General features: G+C 37.4%; 1 protein-coding gene across 1 annotated transcript in view; it reads right to left on the bottom strand.

The window, feature by feature from the left end:
* LOC150099792 (alpha-2-macroglobulin-P-like) overlaps positions 1-20667 on the bottom strand; it is a 524250-nt gene that overhangs the window by 328918 nt on the left and 174665 nt on the right. The window contains exon 11 of the mRNA XM_090403491.1: positions 18619-18822. Within this exon, the coding sequence (XP_090259617.1) occupies positions 18619-18822 (204 nt within the window). The remainder of the gene's footprint in view (positions 1-18618; positions 18823-20667) is intronic.

Here is a 20667-nt window from a genome sequence, read left to right as displayed (position 1 = left end):
GCCAATCTCTTTTCATATTCCAGTTTTGCCTTCCTTACCATACGTCACTCTCCTGGCCTGAGTCTTATATTCTTCATGTATCTGCCCTTCACTCCCTCTCCTTATATCTTTTTCATAACCTCTTTTTCACCTGCAGTTCCTGTTTGATATTTTTTCTCATATACTTTACATCAAATCGTGTCTTCTTCTTCACTTGTGGAATACAGCTTACTATTACTGCTAACAAATATTCCTTCACAATTTCCAAAGCATTAATGATATCACTCTTCCAATTCCTCCCTCAATGAAACTGCCCCAAGTTGATGTCTAAGACTATTATAATCACCCACCTTATAATTCCATATACATTCCCTTCTCTTTGATACTCCTGCATGTCTATTTATCTTCCAAGTCAAAACCGCATGGTCACTATCTCCAACTGGGGGAAGAGATGCCATCTCAGTTATAATCAGCTTTACTGATGCTATGACCAAATCCAAAACTCTTGAACCTCTTGTTCCCTCTATTACATGTTGCCTAAGACATTTGTCCCTCAAGAATTCTAGAAATTCCATTCCCTTATTACTTCATGCATTTTCCTCTTCCCAAGTTACACTGCCATAGTTAAAATCTCCCATAACAATCATTCTTCTTGCACTTGCCAATCTCAACTGCCTAAACATCTCCCACTCCTCACCTTCTGTGCTCCTTGGCTTATAGCGACTCCCCTGTAAATGTCATTCCCACCTCTACCTCACCATATATGCTTTCAAAACTATTAGTGTCACTGCCCTCATAAGCCTCCACTCCAAGAGGACATAAGTCATCACTTATCATAAGCAGTACTCCACCACCTCATTTTCCCTTCCTATCCTCGAAAAATGCTGTACCATGTTACTTCTTTTTCTGTTATTATATCATCTTCCATCAACTACGTTTCAGAGATCCCAATAATCTTTGGACAGGCTGATGGTATAAGTGCCAACAATTCATCTCCTTTATTGTGGATACTCCTGGTATTAGTATAAAGCATAAAATGTCACTGTTTCTATACTTAAATATAAAGAGCCAATAGGCTTCATTTCAGCAATATAAACATTATTAAAATTAAGGGAATATTAATCCCACATTGTTTGAAAACCGAATAAGAAACTCAATGTGGGATTAATATCCCCTTAATTTTAATAATGTTTATATCGCCAAAATGAAGCCTATTGGCTCTTTATATTTAAGTAACTTAATGGTTGCACCTGTTTGACAACTCGTATAGCAGAGTATATAAGTTCTTTTTGTTATATACTCTTTGGTATCTATTTGGTCTAGCTACTCACTGATGAAGCCTCAAAAAAGGCTGAAACCGGTCTGGGTAGTGACCTCCCACCATAATGTAATAACAGCATACATTTCCTAGGAAATGTGTTTTTACATTATGGAAAATACTAAGAATAGTGATCAGGACTTTACCCACCTTTGCAACGAGTTGCCCGAGATTGTACTACGTACTAGGACTACTTGTATTAGCTCACACTAGTAATCGCCGATACTTTTATAGTTTACTATATTCGGCAGGAAACTCTCTGATTCCAATCACTGAGTCACTGTTTCTATGCCTATCATTATCCCCTCCAGAATCCACTGAACTGAGTGTTACCTGATATATTCCCCCTTCAAGAGGCCACCCCTGCTACCATTCACCCTGGTAGTTCTAGTTTCTCTGCATTTACCCACTGACTCGTTCAGAGAACAGCAATCTCTCCAGATGCCTAAATCCTTCCTCATTCAAATGCAAGTGGTCTCTTGCATACAGCTCCTTTCTTTCCTTAAATGCCCTCCAAGCCTCTCTTCTGACATATTCTGGCTATTATGCTATTTATTATTGATGCTCTTCTACTCAGCTCATCATTATCATACCTGGGCAACACACACATTATTTTCCTTCTCTCTCTCTTTCATATTATCTTCCCTCTCTGTTAATTGAAACTTACACAAATTATCATGAAAGGGCTATGAAAAAAATATGAGTTATAAAATGTCTACAGATATTACTTATACACCACCTAACAGTGGTCATCCCCAGAGCAGACAGCCTACACAGTGTATGTATCCAGAGATACTGATAGATTAATAGTTAGACATATCAGTCTTTGCACCACCCTTGTACAATGGGATTATCATGCATTCTTTCCACTGCTGGAATCTTATTTGTTCTGAGACTCATGTTATACAGCCTGATCAAAGAAACAGCCTGTTCTGCGGAAGACTCTTAGCATCTGTGCCGATATCTCATCAGCCCATATTGGAGATAAACTGTTGCACAAACTTATTTAGTTTGTGCAACAGCTCTAGTACTTCCTCCTATGAGTTTCTTCATCCAGTGAGCAGGTAGCAAGTTAAAAGATAATCAAAGTATTTTTGATAGCTTGTAGTAAAATGAGTAGTCATTAGTTGAACGATCTCTTCTTCATCTGTCAACAGAATACCATCTGCATTCAGGCTATTCTTCTAAATCAGCCCTTCAGAACACAGGCAATTTAGACATAGCATACTGGTGGTGGAGGAGGTTGGCAGTAGATGGCGTTGATGGAGATGATTCATAGTAGAGGCTTGGTGTAGTGGTTGAGACAGTTATAAGTGTCCTCCCACGATGAGTCTTCGGACTCCTTGGAGGGGTCAGGAATAATAATAATAATGATAGAATTCTTTTTGGGTTGTCTTTAATTTGCAGAGCCAGTTTCTTTTCATACTCAGCATTCCATACAATATTTGTAACTCTTCTGGCCTCCATTTAATTTTCATAACTGATATCATCCTTATGCAGACAGTCTTCCGCATAATTTTTTTCAAAAGAATATCTTGCTTAATAAGAATTAACATTCATTTCACTCTTAATCTATTTATTCTTCAAACTCTAGGGAAACATTCCAATATTGTATCATTTAAGTATTTTTTAAATGCTTCCCATGCATTGCCGATATCATTCCCATCTAGCAACTGATACCATGGGATAGAACCTAGCAAACTCCTCAGTTAGTCATAATTTCCTGCTTTATAGTTCAGCATGGAGCCTCTTGTGAATGGAATATATACAGTGTATAACCATATTTGTTAGCTTGGACATTTCCCAAGTCAGTACAGTGATACCTCGGCTAACGAGTGACTCTGCTAACAAATTTTTTGGGTAACGAAGATTTTTTACTGTTTTTTGGACTCGGCTAATGAATATGGATTCAGCTAACGAATGTTTTATGGATGCGTGCGCTAACATAAAGCAGCAAACATGAATGCTACTGAAGCTACTAAAGAAGAGGAGACTTACCTTGAATAAACTTTGAAAATTTGGAAGAATAGTAAAAACGTTGTGTACATATTTTCAGTTTAATAAAGTGTATATAATAGTGTAAAGATCATCAGTTTTTCATTCTACTTTCCATTCTGCTTCATCTAATGGGTAGCCGTTCATCTCAGCCTTTGCTGAGTTTTTGCCCTTTTATAGTGTGCTTTTTACTATTTTATAAAACTTATCTTTAAATAGTAGGCAGCATACAGAATGAAATAAACGATTTTCTATAGAATCCTGCAGGAAATCACATTTCGGCTAACGAATTTGATTCCGGAACAAATTATCTTCATTAGCTGAGGTATCACTGTATTGATTATCACCAACTGGAATAAGAACAGTAAAGTCTTTAATTGAACCCCCCCCTCAGACATTATAATGAGATCTAAAACTCTTTGATCTAGAGTTTCTTTTTTATATGCTTCTTGAGGAAATTGAAACTACTCAATGAATGTTTGGATAATTAAAGTGACTCATGACGATGATTACTTGTTATCCATCCATCATGTTTATTTGGAAATGCATGTCATTGTCACTAGCAAATGATCCACTAGGTCTATAACAGCACCCACCATTTATTTGATCAGATGGCTTCAAACTCACTGCCACATCAAAAACTGTTACCAGTATTGCATTCATAGCTTTCTACCCTAACTAGACTGAAATCATTCAATATCTGAATGATTTTGAATTTAATAGATAAGCTTAGGTGTTGACAGTTATTCATGACTTATTTTTAATGGTATTAACAATGCCAAACTAACTATTTTATAAAAAAGATGTTTTATTAACTGCTTATATTTCACTGAATTAGCATCATCAGAGCACAACACAGCATGTATATGCAACAGTGAGTAAGAGAAACAATACAACTGTAACAGACAAAAGATCTAAAGTCCTATTCTCGTGCCCTCTGATATTGTAAAAAAAAAAAAATTACAGCTATGTGGGAGTTTCTCTTAACAATAACAGTCTCCCAAATTTTTGGCAAATTAATGCAACCATATTTGTTCAGGTTAGGAGAATTCTTCATAGCTGTAATTTTTTTTTTTTATAATATGCTATTTAGAAGTCTTCTAAATAGCATATTAGCACATGAATGGTATAAAGCGCAGGCCAGAAGGGTGACGAGTGTGGTAAGAAAAGCAAAAAAGGATTACGAAAGAACATTGGCCATGCAGGCTAAAGAGAATCCTAAACAGTTTTTTAGATATGTAGCAAGTAAAAGGAAAAATGTACATGGCAGAATGATTTTAAAGAATGCCGATGGTAGGGAGGTAACTGAATCAGTTGAGATAGCTGAGTTACTGAGTGAGCACTTTGCAAGAATATATCATCCAGGTGGTGACATTGCAGAAACGAATAAACCAGTAGATTATATGGGAATTGTGGTGAATGAAGTGGAGGTGAGTAGTCTATTGCATAACCTCAATGTCAATACATCTGTGGGATTGGATGGTATACCAGCTCATGTAGTACGAGAAGAAGCTAAAGAATTGTCAGTACCCTTGACCATTTTGTTTAATTTGAGTCTCGGGTCTGGGTTAGTCCCGAGCAGGTGGAAGGAGGGGAAAATAGTTCCACTGCATAAAGGAGGTTCCAAGACTGCTGTTGTAAATTACCGACCGATTAGCATATCAGGAATCATTGTCAAGGTCTTAGAGAAATTAGTCAAGAAAAGAATACAGAATTGGATAGATGAAAATGGGATATTGTATGGGGGACAACATGGTTTTGTGAAGGGTAGATCATGCCTCAGTAACTTGCGCACGTTTTATAACACAGTGACAGCTGAACTGGATAGGGGTAATGGGTTTACAGTGATACTACTGGACCTTGCCAAGGCCTTTGACAGGATACCACATGGAACCCTAATCAGTAAACTGGAGCAGATGGGGATAGATATAGGGTTGGTAAGATGGATAGGAGGGTGGTTGAAGGAGAGATACCAGAGAGTGGTTTATTCAGGAGTGGAGTCAAAAAGACGTCTTGTGACTAGTGGAGTGCCGCAGGGCTCTGTTCTTGGACCACTGCTTTTCAATTTGTTCATCAAATCAATGATATTGGAAAGGATTTGAGAGGAAGTGTTCACTTGTTTGCTGATGATGCAAAGTTGGGTAGAGCAATTGTGAGTGCACAGGATGTCAAAATTTTACAGGATGATTTGGATAGTTTGGAGGACTGGGCTAGGAAAAATGGATGTCAGTTTAATGTGGCAAAGTGTAAGGTCATGCACTTTGGGGTGAAAAGAACAGCAGCAGTATATAGCATTGGTGGAACCGTACTCCAGGAGATTGATGAGGCCAGGGATTTGGGAGTGCTGGTGGATAGGGAGTTGAAGTTTAGGGGGCACATTGCAAAAGTGACTAAAACAGCTCACTTGGCTTATGAAAAATACTTTAACATGCAGAGACAAACAAGTTGTTGTTCCTCTGTATCGAGCCTTGATAAGACCCCACCTGGTGCCCAGTTATGGGCACCAGGGTTTCTTCGTGATGGGGAATGAAGTGGAGAGGGTCCAGAGATGAGTGACCAAGATGATAGCAGGACTGTGGAATGAACCTTATGAGAATAGGTTGAGGATTTGTGGGTTGCAGAAATTGGACGATAGGCGAAGGAGGGGTGATATGATTGAGACATTCAAATTACTGAAGGGTTTTTATAAGATTGATCCAGAAGATATTTTTGAAAATATGACTGGTGGTGGGAGGACTAGGGACCATGCATGGAAGCTGGGCAAGAGCGTGGTTGACAAGGGTGTTAGAGCTAGGTTTTTTACTTGGAGAGTGGTGAATGAGTGGAATAAGCTTCCAGAGTCTGTTGTGGGTGCTACGACTGTGAATGAGTTCAAGGCAAGATATGATAGATACTATGTGAATGTTGAATAGTTGTTCCAGACATGATGTTAGGGCCTCCCTCGATGAGTCTGTCGACTCCTTGGAGTTTCCCGGAACAATAATAATAATAATAATAATTAGTTTTCTTCCATCTAATCCTGTATGGGAAAATTTGAGAGATTGTTACCTTAAGAGCAACTACCACATAGCTGTAATTTTTTGTGTGTTTTTATTTTTGTTTTTTTTATAACAGGACTTGAGATCTTTTGTCTGTTACAATTATATTACACTTACTTACTGTTGTGTATACATGCTGTGTTGTGCTCTGATGATGCCAATTTGAAATCCAGTGAAATATAAGCAGTTAACAAAACATCTTTTTATAAAACAGTTTTAGTGTTGTTAATACCATTAAAAATAAGTCATGTTATTTGAATTTTTTTTTTTATATTCTCTTCTGTAGTGCGCATGTCCCAGTAGCACAACTTGCTGATCTCTATTCTTAACTAGTTCCTTATTCATGTAGATATCTGCACATGCTTACTAAGTCTGAAACAGAAGAAAGCAGTCATTCTTTCCTTATAGTTATATCCATTAGGTCTCATACCAATTAATAATTGCTATGAGAGTGTTGCTAGTGGACACAGTGGTAGATTTGAGCTGTGCTAAAAAAGGTTTTTAATTAGTGTATAGGATTGCTTTTTATCGCAAACTGTGCTGCATTTTTTTTTCAGTTTGGATACGAGTGTCCTTCAGTAATGTTGTTGTTGGAATTTTTTGTTGTTTATATTGTGTTTTACTACTTGTTTGTTCATAGTTCTTCTGCTTCTGAAAACCGCATCAATAAAGAAACACATGTCAGCAGCACATAAGGCTTCGGTATGAAGATCTAGCTCTGCCTTGGATTTTTCATGGTGGATGCGTGGAGAAAATTGCTACATGTATGAACCAAAAAATGTGAGAGATTTGTGGACTGTTTGTGTAAATGAGAGGAAGGAAGGAAGACACTGATATGTGTGAAAAGTGTCTGGATAGATTAGAGTGATTAGAAATGGGAGCAAGTGTCAGGACCATAATAGACAAGTTTAGGCAAGAGTTAGTGAAAATGAAAAGCGAAATGAAACATCTGGAAGAGGATATTAAAACATCTGGAGAAGACACTGGCTGGTGAGAATGAGAAGGAGGAAGTCAGTATTCAGAGTCAAAGAACTGCAAAACACAACCTGCAGAGAGCTTGGCATTCTACATCTGTTAATCACTGATTTAGTGCAGTAAGGATTATCATTGTTATTATTAGTGCACCCTCCAAGGAGTTAGCAGACTCATTGTGGGTATGTCTCAAACTTGTTAATAGAGTCCTGGCTGGGGTTTACTTTGCTGAATTTGATTAACATTTCATCCAAAGTGGCAGCTATGATAACATCTTTGCTGGATTTAGTTGGATTTGTTGGGATTTGACTTTTTCTGGTGGATCTGATGCCACCACCTTTGCATGTGAGGCACATGTTTGGGTGGTTTGGTATGCCATTGTGGGAAGTTATCCATATTTGCTGTGAGTGCAAATATTTACTCATAATGTGAAACCCAGCTCCTAGGAGCTGTATCACTGTTCTACATTATGAGAGAAGGTCACTACCCAGACCGGTTTCAAACTTTATTGAGGTCTCATCAGTGAGTAGGTAGACCTAGTTAATACCAAGTTTGTAGCAAACAGAACTTACATACCCTGCTATAAGAATTGCCAAGAAGGTGTCCCAATAAATTACTAATTATATGAAGAGCCAAAGGCTTCAATTAGGCGATGTGAAATTATTTAAGTTAAGGGATATTACATCCCATATTGTTTCATAGCCGAATAAGAAACTCAAAGAGTTTCATGCCGAATATAGAAACTATAAAAAGTTCAGCGAGTCCAAGCGTAAGCAAATACCTGGATAGTGCAACACATAACCCATTTGGTAGTGCAACACTGAGGCAACTCATGGCAAGGGTGGAGCAAGCTCCGGTCACTGTTCTTGGTATTTACTCATAATGTGAAACCCAGCTCCTAGGAGCTGAGCTTCACATTATGAGTAAATACCAAGAACAGTGATCGGTGGTGGTGGCTTTAAGGGTAGTGACCTTCTCTCATAATGTAGAACAGTAATACAGCTCCTAGGAGCTGGGTTTCACATTATGAGTAAATACCAAGAACAGTGATCGGTGGTGGTGGCTTTAAGGGTAGTGACCTTCTCTCATAATGTAGAACAGTAATACAGCTCCTAGGAGCTGGGTTTCACATTATGAGTAAATACCAAGAACAGTGATCAGAGCTTGCTCCACCCTTGCTATGAGTTGCCTCAGTGTTGCACTATCCAGGTATTTGCTTACGCTTGGACTTGCCGAACTTTATATAGTTTCTATATATGGCATGAAACTCTTTGAGTTTCTTATTGGGCTATGAAACAATATGGGATGTAATATCCCTTCTTCTTCTTTGAGTGCCATCCCCTATTGGAGGTCGGCGACCACCTTGGCAAATTTTGAGAGATTCTCAGCTATTCTGAGCAGTCTCCCAGAGTTCATACCAGTCTACTGTCTGATATCTGCCAGCCAAGATTTTCTTCGTCTTCCTTGTCCTCTTCTTCCATTTATCTTCCCTTTTATAATCAATTGAAGTATCTTATATTTTTCATTACGAAGTAGGTGACCAAGATATGCAGTTTTTCCATCCCTTAACTTAATTAATTAATATAATCCATTATAAAAGTATGGTTTTGAGAAGCAGAAATAAGAAAAATGTTCTATATTGGTAGAGTCCATTCCTAAGTGAATTAATGAACATTGGAAATACAGGAGCACATATAAATTATTAGGTAAAGTTAGAGTTTAATTTTTGTACTTATTTTCTTGCAAAATTAAAATTTTTCTTTAAAATGTGAGTGAAGATCAATTTGTTCACTAATGTAAAATTGCAGTTGTAATCAAGGTATTGGGAAGATTGGTTGGGAATAGAATACAAGATTGAGTTGATGGATATTGTATTTGTTATGATGGTCAGCATAGATTTATAATGGATCGATCCTGTGTTAGCAATTTCCCTTCATTTTATGATAAGGTAACGGGTGTGTTAGATAAGGGAGAATTATGTACATTGATATCTTTGGACTTTGCAAAAGAATTTGATAGATTAGATTACCACATGATAAGTTGGTATACAAGCTGCAGAGGATGGGAATAGATAATATATTGGTTAGATAGATTGGTGATTGGCTCTCTGAACAATACCAGCAAGTTGTGTATGATGGAGCAGTATCTGTCTCAAAAAAGGGAGGGTAACCAGTGGCATGATCCAGGGTTATGTTCATGGGCCCTTACTGTTTCACTTGTTTGTAAATGATATATTATGTAGACTAAGTGGGGATTATTATTATTATCACCCCAAGACCTCATGGAGTCAAAGACTCATCTGGGAGGTCCTTCTAGGATCTTCAGTTGTTTGCTGATGATGAAAAATTGACGAAATTGGGTGGTGCTAGGGTCGCTGAAGCATGCGGCGGTGGATTTGAGCTGTGGTAAACAAAAAGTGTTTTTAACTGGTGTAGAGTGTGAATTCTTTTGTGAATTGTGCATTTTGTTCTCAGTAACACAAGGGTTCTTTAGTGGTTCTACTTTTGGAATTTTGTTGTTATATATTGTGTTATTTTGGGGGTTACCGAGAAGGCAAGGTCACAGTCGGCAGCATTTGTGGTGGAAGAGAAGATAAGTGTTCGCTATTTAGTATAGTTGAATATAACATCTATATTTATATATATATATTTATTTAGCATTTATATATATATATATATATATATATATATTAGGAGAATTCATTTTTACTCGGTAGGAATATTATAAAATAAGTTTAATGACTATTACCGAGAGAAAAGATGGCAAGATATATTTAACAAGATACTACTAGTTTACTAGTTTCGTTACAAGAACATCATCAGGTATCATACTCAAAGAAATATATAAAAAATTACAGAGACTTAAAATTGTATTAACAGAACAAGTGAAAAACAGTAGCATGTTTGAAAAAATGCAAGTATGAGTTCCATACAAACGAATACTACGCGCTGTCGCGAGTGCGCCAGTACTGAACAGAAGCAACGTGTGCGTCCGAGAGATTGTAACTCAGGCTGTTGTTGATATGAGAGGAATCTAGAGAAATTTCTCTTGATTCAACAATCTTTCTTTCGAGTTCATCGTAGCACACATGGATATTAGTAGTTTGAGTCCAGTTTACAATGTGCTGGCGGCCTTCGTCTGAGTTAGCAGAAAAGAGAACGTGGCTAGAGAGAGCGCTAGCTCTAGTCCTGTTATAGGAGATATCTCTACGGTGTTCATCCAAACGTAGAAGGATGGATTTGGCAGTCTGTCCATAATAAGGCTTTCCGCAATCACACAAAATCTTGTAGACTCCTGGAAACTGAGTAGGAAGATGTTTCTGTTTATGTTTGCAAAGTAATGAACGAAGTTTTGGAAGCGTAGTGTAGCACGTTTTGAAGTTAAATTTCTTGAGAATCTTTGCCAGTTTTGGTGAAAGAGAGCTTTTTTCTAATTTTCTAAAAGATCTAGTTTTGCCTTCCTATTTATAGGTCTTTTATCGGAACGCATTTGTGATACCAAACGTTGTCTTGCTGCTTATTTTTCCAAGAAGACCTCTCACGAAACACGTTTTTCTCATTCTCTAGACAGTTCATCTTGGAACCATTTAAAAGAAATTAGCACTCTTAAGGCTTCTAAAATACAGAATTTAAACAAAATAAAACTCATTAGAAAATATGATTCTCTTAAATATAATCAAGATAACAAAACTTCTCATTTTGACTCTACCTATCTAAAAAAAGTTGTCATCAATAAGTCTTCCCATCAATTATCTTTGGCAGAAGAAAGCATACTTGCTAAAGGTCTCAACTTTGTCACTGCTCCTACATCCATCCCTAGAGAACATCTCTTAACAAAGATAGAAAAGGCAGCTTCTTTATTACCAAAGAAAGACGCCAACCTCCTCCATATGGAAGCAATTTTCTGTATTAATAAAGCTAGACCTCCACCTGACAACATTTCTTACTCTGAAAGGAAAGCTATCAAGTCCTTAAAAGATAATAGTAACATAGTTATCATTCCCGCAGACAAAGGGAATGCAACTGTCATCTTAAACAAGTCTGATTACCATAATAAAATCTTGGAACTTTTAAATAGTGATACCTACTCAGAAATTGCTAATGACCCTACGATGGAACTACATAATAGAACTAATAATTTATTAAAAACCACCTTAGAGTTACAAAAAAACATTCGGCTTTCTCTTCGGTCACTTCATCCCTTGATACCTCGACTGTATGGTCTCGCCAAGATTCACAAAAATAACTGCCCACTCAGACCTATAGTTGAGGGCATACACTCTCCCACTTATAATCTCTCCAAATTTCTAGCGAGTTTTCTAAGAAATCTTTCTGGAATTTCTTCTTCACATATTAAAAACTCTGCAGATTTTGTTTCTAAAATCAAGGACATCAAACTTAAAAAAACAGATTTAATGGCAAGTTTTGATATTGTTTCTCTCTTTACAAATGTTCCTGCTCAAGAAGTCCTCGATCTTCTCAAGAATAAATTATCAAAAAAACTCTTTGCTCTTCTCTCCCATTGCATAAAGTCAGGATACTTCAAATATGATAACAAGATCTACTTACAAAACGCAGGTCTGGCTATGGGCAGCCCACTCTCTCCAATTCTTGCAGATATATTTCTCAACGAATTTGAAGGAAAAGCTATTAACTCCTTTCACTTTAAACCAAAAGTCTGGTACCGATATATTGATGATATTTTCCTCATCTGGGAAGATGGCGTCAATAACCTCTATTTATTTTTAGACCACCTAAACAAGTGCCACGAAAAAATCTCTTTCACCCTCGAACTGGAATCGGATGACTGTCTTCCCTTTTTAGACCTCAAACTTACCAGATGTGCTGAGAACATTAAAATCTCAATTTTTAGAAAGCCTACTCATACTGACAGATACCTTCATGCTTCCTCCCATCATTATCCTCCACAAAAATATGGTATTATTTCCACTTTAACCCACCGAGCCAAATCATTACTTACCGAAGAAACAGAAATTATAAATGAACTCAGTTTTCTTAAAAAAACGTTTATTAACAATGGCTTCTCTCCAAAGAAGATTGACAAATTTCTTTCCCCCAGGCACTCAACTACTGCTGAAGATCCCTCTCCCCCAAGAGCCTTCATCTCCTTGCCTTACATCAGCTCTCTTTCACCAAAACTGGCAAAGATTCTCAAGAAATTTAACTTCAAAACGTGCTACACTACGCTTCTAAAACTTCATTCATTACTTTGCAAACATAAACAGAAACATCTTCCTACTCAGTTTCCAGGAGTCTACAAGATTTTGTGTGATTGCAGAAAGCCTTATTATGGACAGACTGCCAAATCCATCCTTCTACGTTTGGATGAACACCGTAGAGATATCTCCTATAACAGGACTAGAGCTAGCGCTCTCTCTAGCCACGTTCTCTTTTCTGCTAACTCAGACGAAGGCCGCCAGCACATTGTAAACTGGACTCAAACTACTAATATCCATGTGTGCTATGATGAACTCGAAAGAAAGATTGTTGAATCAAGAGAAATTTCTCTAGATTCCTCTCATATCAACAACAGCCTGAGTTACAATCTCTCGGACGCACACGTTGCTTCTGTTCAGTACTGGCGCACTCACGACAGCACGTAGTATTCATTTGTATGGAACTCATACTTGCATTTTTTCAAACATGCTACTGTTTTTCACTTGTTCTGTTAATACAATTTTAAGTCTCTGTAATTTTTTATATATTTCTTTGAGTATGATACCTGATGATGTTCTTGTAACGAAACTAGTAAACTAGTAGTATCTTGTTAAATATATCTTGCCATCTTTTCTCTCGGTAATAGTCATTAAACTTATTTTATATATATATATATATATATATATATAAAGTATATATATAATACAGTGTTCATATAGCATTTATATATATTTAGTGTTTAGTTTAGCAGTTCCTCAGCAGGAAGGAATGATGGCGGCTGCAGCTGCAATCACAAATGTGGTGTCACCAAGTACTGTGCCATTTAAGAACTCTATTATACATAACATAATAAAGGACTTTGTGGCATGTATGCATCCCGGGAGTTGGATATGTGGCGGGTGAGAGAAGGGGAAGTGTGTATATGCGCAAAATGTAGACAATTAGGAGGAATTCAATGAATTAGATATTTCAATAACTGACCTAGTTTCGTCAGGGACGGGAAATAAATGTCAGGAGACGAGTAGTGTAATAGGAGAGAATGATGAGCAAAATATGAAGGAGAAAATAAGATTCGGGAGTGTGGAAAGCTTGAATGACTATGAAGTTTTTGGAGATGGTCTTGATTGGGAGAATGAATGGTGTGTAAGAGTCTAACTTTCAGAGAGAGATAGATGAGCTGAAAGAGGAGGTGGAATGTCTTGTGAATGAGATGAGAAGTATGAAAGATCATATTAGGAGAATGGAAGAGATGAATGCAAGGCAAATCAGGGTAGGAGTGAGAGAGAGTTTCGGGAATGATAGAAGAGGAGAGAATAGATACAGTAGGAGAGAGGGAATGAGAGAGAGAGAGGTTCAGGAATGATAGAAGAGTATAGAAACAGTAGAAGAGAGGAAATGAGAGAGAGGTATGGGAATGATAGAGGAGAAGAAAATGGAAACAGTCAGAGAGAGAGAGGAAATGAGAAGAATGCGAGGGAGTGCTGAAACCAGGGATGGTGATATCAGGATAGTAGGTAAGTAATTGAAACACAGAGAGAAAGGATCAGAGGAGAGAGAGTGAGGGGTGCAGCTGAGCAATCAAGGAACAGAGTGGTAAGTGTGTGATGTATGGAGACCCGATGATTTCTAGGTGCAAGATAAGATGCTAGAAGTGTGTTTGCCTGGAGGCACGATAGAAAATGTTGCTATGGTAATTAAGAAGGATGAAAGGATGGATGAAATGATTGTGATGGTGGGTAGGAATGACCTGAGAGGTAATGTAAATTGGGCAGCAAGAGATCTGAGACTCTTGCTTGAGGTTGTGCAAAAGAAAAGGCAGAGAAGAAAGACTGTGTGTGTGTGTGTGTGTGTGTGTGTATTGCACGGGTATGATAGTGACAAGCTGAGCAGAAGAGCAGTAATATTGAATATTACTGAATAGCATAATAGCCAGAATGTGTCAGCAGAAAGGATTGGGATATGTGGATGCTTGGAGGGTGTTTGAGGACAGAAGGGAAATGTATGTGAGAGAGACCTTGCATTTGAATGAGGAAGGACAAAGGCATCTGGAGAGATTGTTGTTTTCTGAACGAGTCAGTGTGTCAATGCAGGGAAACTAGAATTACCAGGGTGAATGGTAACAGGGGTGGCCTCTTGTGGGAATGGGTGCTTGGGAGAAGGGGGAGGACATCAGGTAACACTGAGTCCAATGGGGTCGAGAGGGGACAATGGTTTTTATGCTCTATACTAATGCCAGGAGTATCCAAAATAAATGAAATAAATTGATGGTGCCGATAGCATCAGCCTAGCCAAAGATTATTGAGATCTCTGAGACATGGTTGATGGAGGATGATATAATAACAGGAATTCAAGTGGCAGGGTAAAGTATTTTTCAGCAGGATAGAAAAGGAAACGTGATGGTGGAATACTGCTTATGATAAGTGATGACTTATGTCCTCTAAGAGTGGAGGCTTTGGAAGGCAATGGCACTAATGGTTTTGAAAGCATGTGGTGTGAGGTAGAAGTGGGCAAGATAGGATATTTAGTGGGGTGTTGCTACAAACCAGGGAGCACAGAGGGTGGGGAACAGGAGATGTTTAGGCAGTTGAGCTTGGCAAGTGCAAGAAGAATGATTGTTATGGGAGATTTTAACTACAGCAGTATAAGCTGGGAAGAGAAAAATGCATGTAGTAATAAGGGGATGGAATTTCTAGAATTCTTGAGGGACAAATGTCTTAGGCAACATGTAATAGAGGGAACAAGAAGTTCAAGAGTTTTGGATTTGGTCACAGCATCAGAGGAGTTCATAATAACAGAGATGACATCTCTCACACCAGTTGGAGAAAGTGACCATGTGATTTTGACTTGGAAGATGAATAGACATGCAAGAGTATCAAAGAGAGATGGGAACGTATCTGGAATTATAAGGCAGGTGATTATAATAGTCTTACTGTAGATATCAACTTGGAGAAGTTTCATGGAGGGAGGAATTGGAAGGCCAGGATATCATCAGTGCTTGGGAAATTGTGAAGGAATATTTGTAGCAGCAATAGTAAGAGGTATTCCACAAGTGAAGAAGAGGACACAATTTGGTGTAAACTGGATGACAAACAATATCAAACAGGATCTGCAGTTGAAAAAAGAGATTATGGAAGAGGTATAAAGAGAGGGAGTGAAGGGCAGATACATGAAGAATATAAGACTCAGGCCAGGAGAGTGACCAGTATGGTGAAGAAGCAAAACTGGAATATGAGAAGAGATTGGCACTAAGATCCAAAGGAAATCCTAGGGAATTTTTTAGCTATGTGGCCAGTAGGAGGAGAAATGAATATGGAAGAATACATTGTGGGATAAAAATGGGAATAGAGTGACTGAAGCAGAGGACACAGTGAAGTTGTTCAATGAACACTTTATTGGAGTGTTTCATTCTGGAGAAGTAGGTTTTAATACTAGAGGGATGGGGCAAGTTCAAGGTTTAGAGGTGCAAGAGGAGATTGTATTTCAAATACTGAGTACTCTGGATGTCAATAAAGTTATGGGACTGGATGGAATTTTGCCATAGGTTTTCAGAGAAATGGGCTAAAGAACTGACAACTCTTTGACCTGGCTTTTCAATGAAAGTTTTGCTACGGGAAAAGTACCCAAGGAATGGTGCAAGAGGAGATTGTATTTCAAATACTGAGTACTCTGGATGTCAATAAAGTTATGGGACTGGATGGAATTTTGCCATAGGTTTTCAGAGAAATGGGCTAAAGAACTGACAACTCTTTGACCTGGCTTTTCAATGAAAGTTTTGCTACGGGAAAAGTACCCAAGGAATGGAAGGACGGTAAGATAGTGTCGCTGCACAAGGGTGGTAGCAGACTGGAAATGTCTAATTATAGGCAAGTTTGTGTGTCATCAGTAGTTGTTAAGGTCTTGGAGAAATTAATGAGGGACTATATACAGCATTGGACAGAATGAGGGTAATGTTATCTGTGAGAATCAACATGGATTTGTTAAGGGGTACTCTTGCTTTAGTAATATGATTGCCTTTTATTTTAAATTGACAAGAGCAGTTGATGAGGGAAAGGTGTATACTGCCATTTTTTTTGGATTTTGCAAAGGTGTTTGACAGAGTGCCACATCATAAGCTGATATTTAAGTTGCAGCACATGGGTTTAAATGTCGGGTTAATCAAATGGATTTGAGATTGGCTGTCTGATAGATATCAGAGAGTTGTGTATGGTGGGACAATATGAATAAAACAGAAGGTTACAAGTGGGGTTCCACAGGGCTCAGTACTGGGACCTGATTTGTTCAACCTTTATATCAATGACATTCTCAGAGGATTGCAAGGGGATATTCAGTTGTTTGCAGATGATATGAAGCTGGGAAGGGTTATCAGTAATAGTGCAGAAGTGGCAGCCCTGCAAGAGGATTTGAATAGATTAGACAGATGGGCAAATGAATGGGTGTATCGGTTTAATGCAACAAAATGTAAAGTCTTGAAGTTTGGGATCCATCAATGGGAGAGTGCATATTCCATTGGAGGAGCTATATTGGAGGAAGTAGGGGGAGACAAGAGATCTGGGGGTGATGATTGATAGAAAACTGAAATTCAGGGAGCATATTGCAAAAGTGGTGAAGGTAACCCAGAGGATTGCTGCAATACTGAGAAGGATGCTGACCTGCAGAGATAAAAGAGTTATCATTACGTTGTATAAGACCCTAATTAGACCACACTTAATTCCACATACATTCCTTCCTCCTTGATACTTTTGCATGCCTGTTCATTTTTCCAAGTCAGAAGAAGTAAATAGTCACTCTGACTAGCTAGGGAAAAGGATGATACCTCAGCTACAATCAGATTCTCAGATATAGGACCAAAATCTAAAACTCTTGGATGTTGAATCTACATGCTACAACATTTGTCGCTCAAGAATTTCAGAAATTCACTTCCCTTGCTAAAAAAATTCCCTATAATGATCATTCATCTTGTACAGTCAGTCTAATTTGCCTAAACACCTTCCCCTCTTACACCTTCTATATTCACCAGCCTATAGCAACATCCCACTAAATATTGTGTCCTGCCTACCTCTATCTCACACTATACATTCTAAAAGCCTCACTGCCAATGTCCTGATTTTTTACCTTGAGAGGGCACAACTCATCGCTTACTATATGCAGTGCTCCACCACTCTATTTATCCTTGCAATCTTGCCCATACATGCTATATCCTTGAATTTCTGTCCATTTCAGAACATCCTCCTTCTCTGTCAATCAGGTTTTGTAATACCAATAATGTTCAGACAGACTTGGTCAATCAATGCCACAAACTCATTCCTTTTACTCCTAATATTGTTGACATTTGTATATAGAAAAGCCAGCATGTAGACAGTATTCCCATATCATTTCTCCAGCGATTCAGTGCAGCTCGATACCATTCACCCTCTCATCTTCCAAGCCACCATATCCACATTAAGCTATCCCTGCAACCTTCTACTCTGAGAATCCTAGTTTCCCTGTCCTAACACACACTCACTTGCACAGAAAATGACAGCCTCTCAAAATTCCTTTGTCTTTCCTTGTTGAAATTATGCAATTCATCACTTGCATATAGGGTTCTTCTATTATCAAATGCATTCCAAGTCCCCATATTCCATCTGCCTGGAATATGAGGGATACAAACATGTGAGTGTGAAACCTTACAACATACACAGTTGTATGCATGTATTTAAATTATGTCTATAGAGAATGCAAAGCATGTCTATAGACAATTTAAAATAATCAGAATCTTACATAACTCTATAATGGTTGTCACCTTACTAATCATTTACTATTTATTGGTCTAAGTTTTCTTTTTCTACACCTGAAGAAGTCATGTGTAACTAAGATGAAGCACTGTGTATTTCATTGAAGCCCAATTCCAGTTTACTGCTTATAAACTGTCATACTGGCAAACTTGCCAGAGAAACAGATATAGAAGTCTACTGAAATGGAATTAATTACCATATCATTACATAAATTATGTTTAACTAAATTACTTAGTCATAACAGGTCATCAAAACCAAATTATAAAGGAAGATGATAAAAGCAGAATAGAATAGTAGAGAATAAATTATCTTTTATTGATTATATGTTTAAAAAAAACTGAAAAAAAAACAACACTTTTTTTTACCTTCAGATACACTTTTAAGGTATCACAATCTTGTGGAGGAACAGTAAATTGAATTATGCCATTCTTGTTAGAAGTGAAATTTTTACATGTCTTAATGTTTTCAGTAAGTTTCTGAAATGTATTCCACCTCTGTTTTCTAACTGTCATGCATATTTGAACATTTTGTCCAGATGCTGGCAGACCATCAGGTTTCTTCACAATAACCTATAATGATTTGAAAGAAAGAAAAAAATTTATTTTTTACAAATCTTGAAATAGTTAAAAATAAATAAATGCTTTCAAAAAGTGTTCTAGTTTATCAAAGTAAAAAAAAAAAAAAAAGAAACAAATACATAAATCTTCTTCATGCCTTTCATTCCCAAAGTAATAGACAGAGCTCCTTTGGTCCTAACTAAGCTTTTGAAAATTGGCAGGCAGCTAGTCTCCACCCTTCAGCCATCATTGATCTTAAACTTTTGAGGCTATCAAAAATCAAGACATTCAGAGGAAAGATTAAATCAGACAAGTGTTGCTATTTCATGCCCCCAAATCCTAACAGGTATATATTATATATAAATTAGCATGAGTTCTATGATTTCTGAGCTGGCATTAAAAACCAGAGTTTTCAGGAGCTTCCTTTCTTGTCTGTGCTGTCAAAGATCAACTACTTTGGTAACTGGTAGAAGAAAGATCCAGAAAAATTCCTCTAGTTGACAACTAGAACTAAACCTATAATGATCTTTCTTCATGCAGTTCACTGTGGAAGAAAATGTATGCCATGCCATTTCCACAGGGATACATGCACACACAAGGCACCCATCCAAATGTGTTTCTGGACATAATTAACATGCTTATTCTTTATCAGCTTTTTTTTTAACTTTTCCAATGCATGTTTTTCTTCAATCACAATATAACAGGTTCTTAAATGTATGAGGTCAACTTTCCAAACATATAAGTTCTTATTATTACTGAGAAAATCTGTCAATATCATTATTTAATACTAATATTGTTATTACAGGATCACAACAAAGTCATGAGGCATTACAAGAGATCTAAGTAGCATGTAGGCTAACATACCATACCTTCTGCACTCTCACGATTCTCTTGCATGAATGCATCACACTTGTGTCACTCTCTATAAAAACAATTAAAAATTAAAAAAGATAAAAAAGATCACTTTTCATATAACTTTCAGGCATCTTCTCCTTGTCCTTCTCCAGTGTCCATCTATAAAATATCTGGATTCCAAATCTGTTCTTAGCCAACATTTCAGAGTTCTGATATCACTTTGTTATGTATATCTTTGTATACACTCCAAACTTTCTGCATCCCAAAAATGCAGGCAAACAAATCTGTGGCCAGTAGTTCAGATATAATCTGATTAGGGTCTTACAAAATTGAACTACTGCACTCTGATCTCTGCTGATTAATGTTCTTCTAATCCTAAATACTGATCAAGAGTTGACTTTACAAAAAACATAAATTTTTTTCAAATATGAACTACTTTCTGAGTGTCTAGATGGCGAACAGTTCAAAACAGCTATCGGATCATTAAATCCTTAATAAAATGCAATAAAAAGACAATCACGTGAACTCTTGGATTGAGTTTGCCTTTTTTAAGTGGTGCAAGTATCAAGTATACATACAGGCCACTAAATCAGAAACCTTTTTGCACATGTATGTAAACATCACTTACATACAGTATATGCAAAATACTTGGTCACATGTTCTAGGCAACTATTCAGGAATACTGGTCAGTAATTGTCACTAGTGTTGATCACAATATAATGAGAAAAACTAAGGATCGGAGTTTGATAAAGGGCATGTTGTACATACCCATCTGTATGGAACCATGATTTTGAAAACAGCAGAGTTGACTGACTGCTTTATCAAAAGGTGAGACATCCCAAGTGTGTAATCAGTATAAAAATAACCCATTTTCCTAAAAGTGGTCCTAAGATAGTCTGTCAGGAACAAGATCGGCATCATCTGAGAAAGCTTGTATGGACAAACAGAACTTCCTGTATGCAGATTTTAACCAAAGCATTTAATGAAGGCTATTCCCAACCC

This window comes from Typopeltis vanoorti, chromosome 14 (assembly GCF_054136105.1).
Source record: "Typopeltis vanoorti isolate ZY-2024b chromosome 14, IOZ_Tvanoo_1.0, whole genome shotgun sequence".
Lineage (NCBI taxonomy): Eukaryota > Metazoa > Arthropoda > Arachnida > Uropygi > Thelyphonidae > Typopeltis > Typopeltis vanoorti.
The sequence above is the reverse complement of the archived record's forward strand: the minus strand, read 5'-3'. Positions and strand labels throughout refer to the sequence as shown.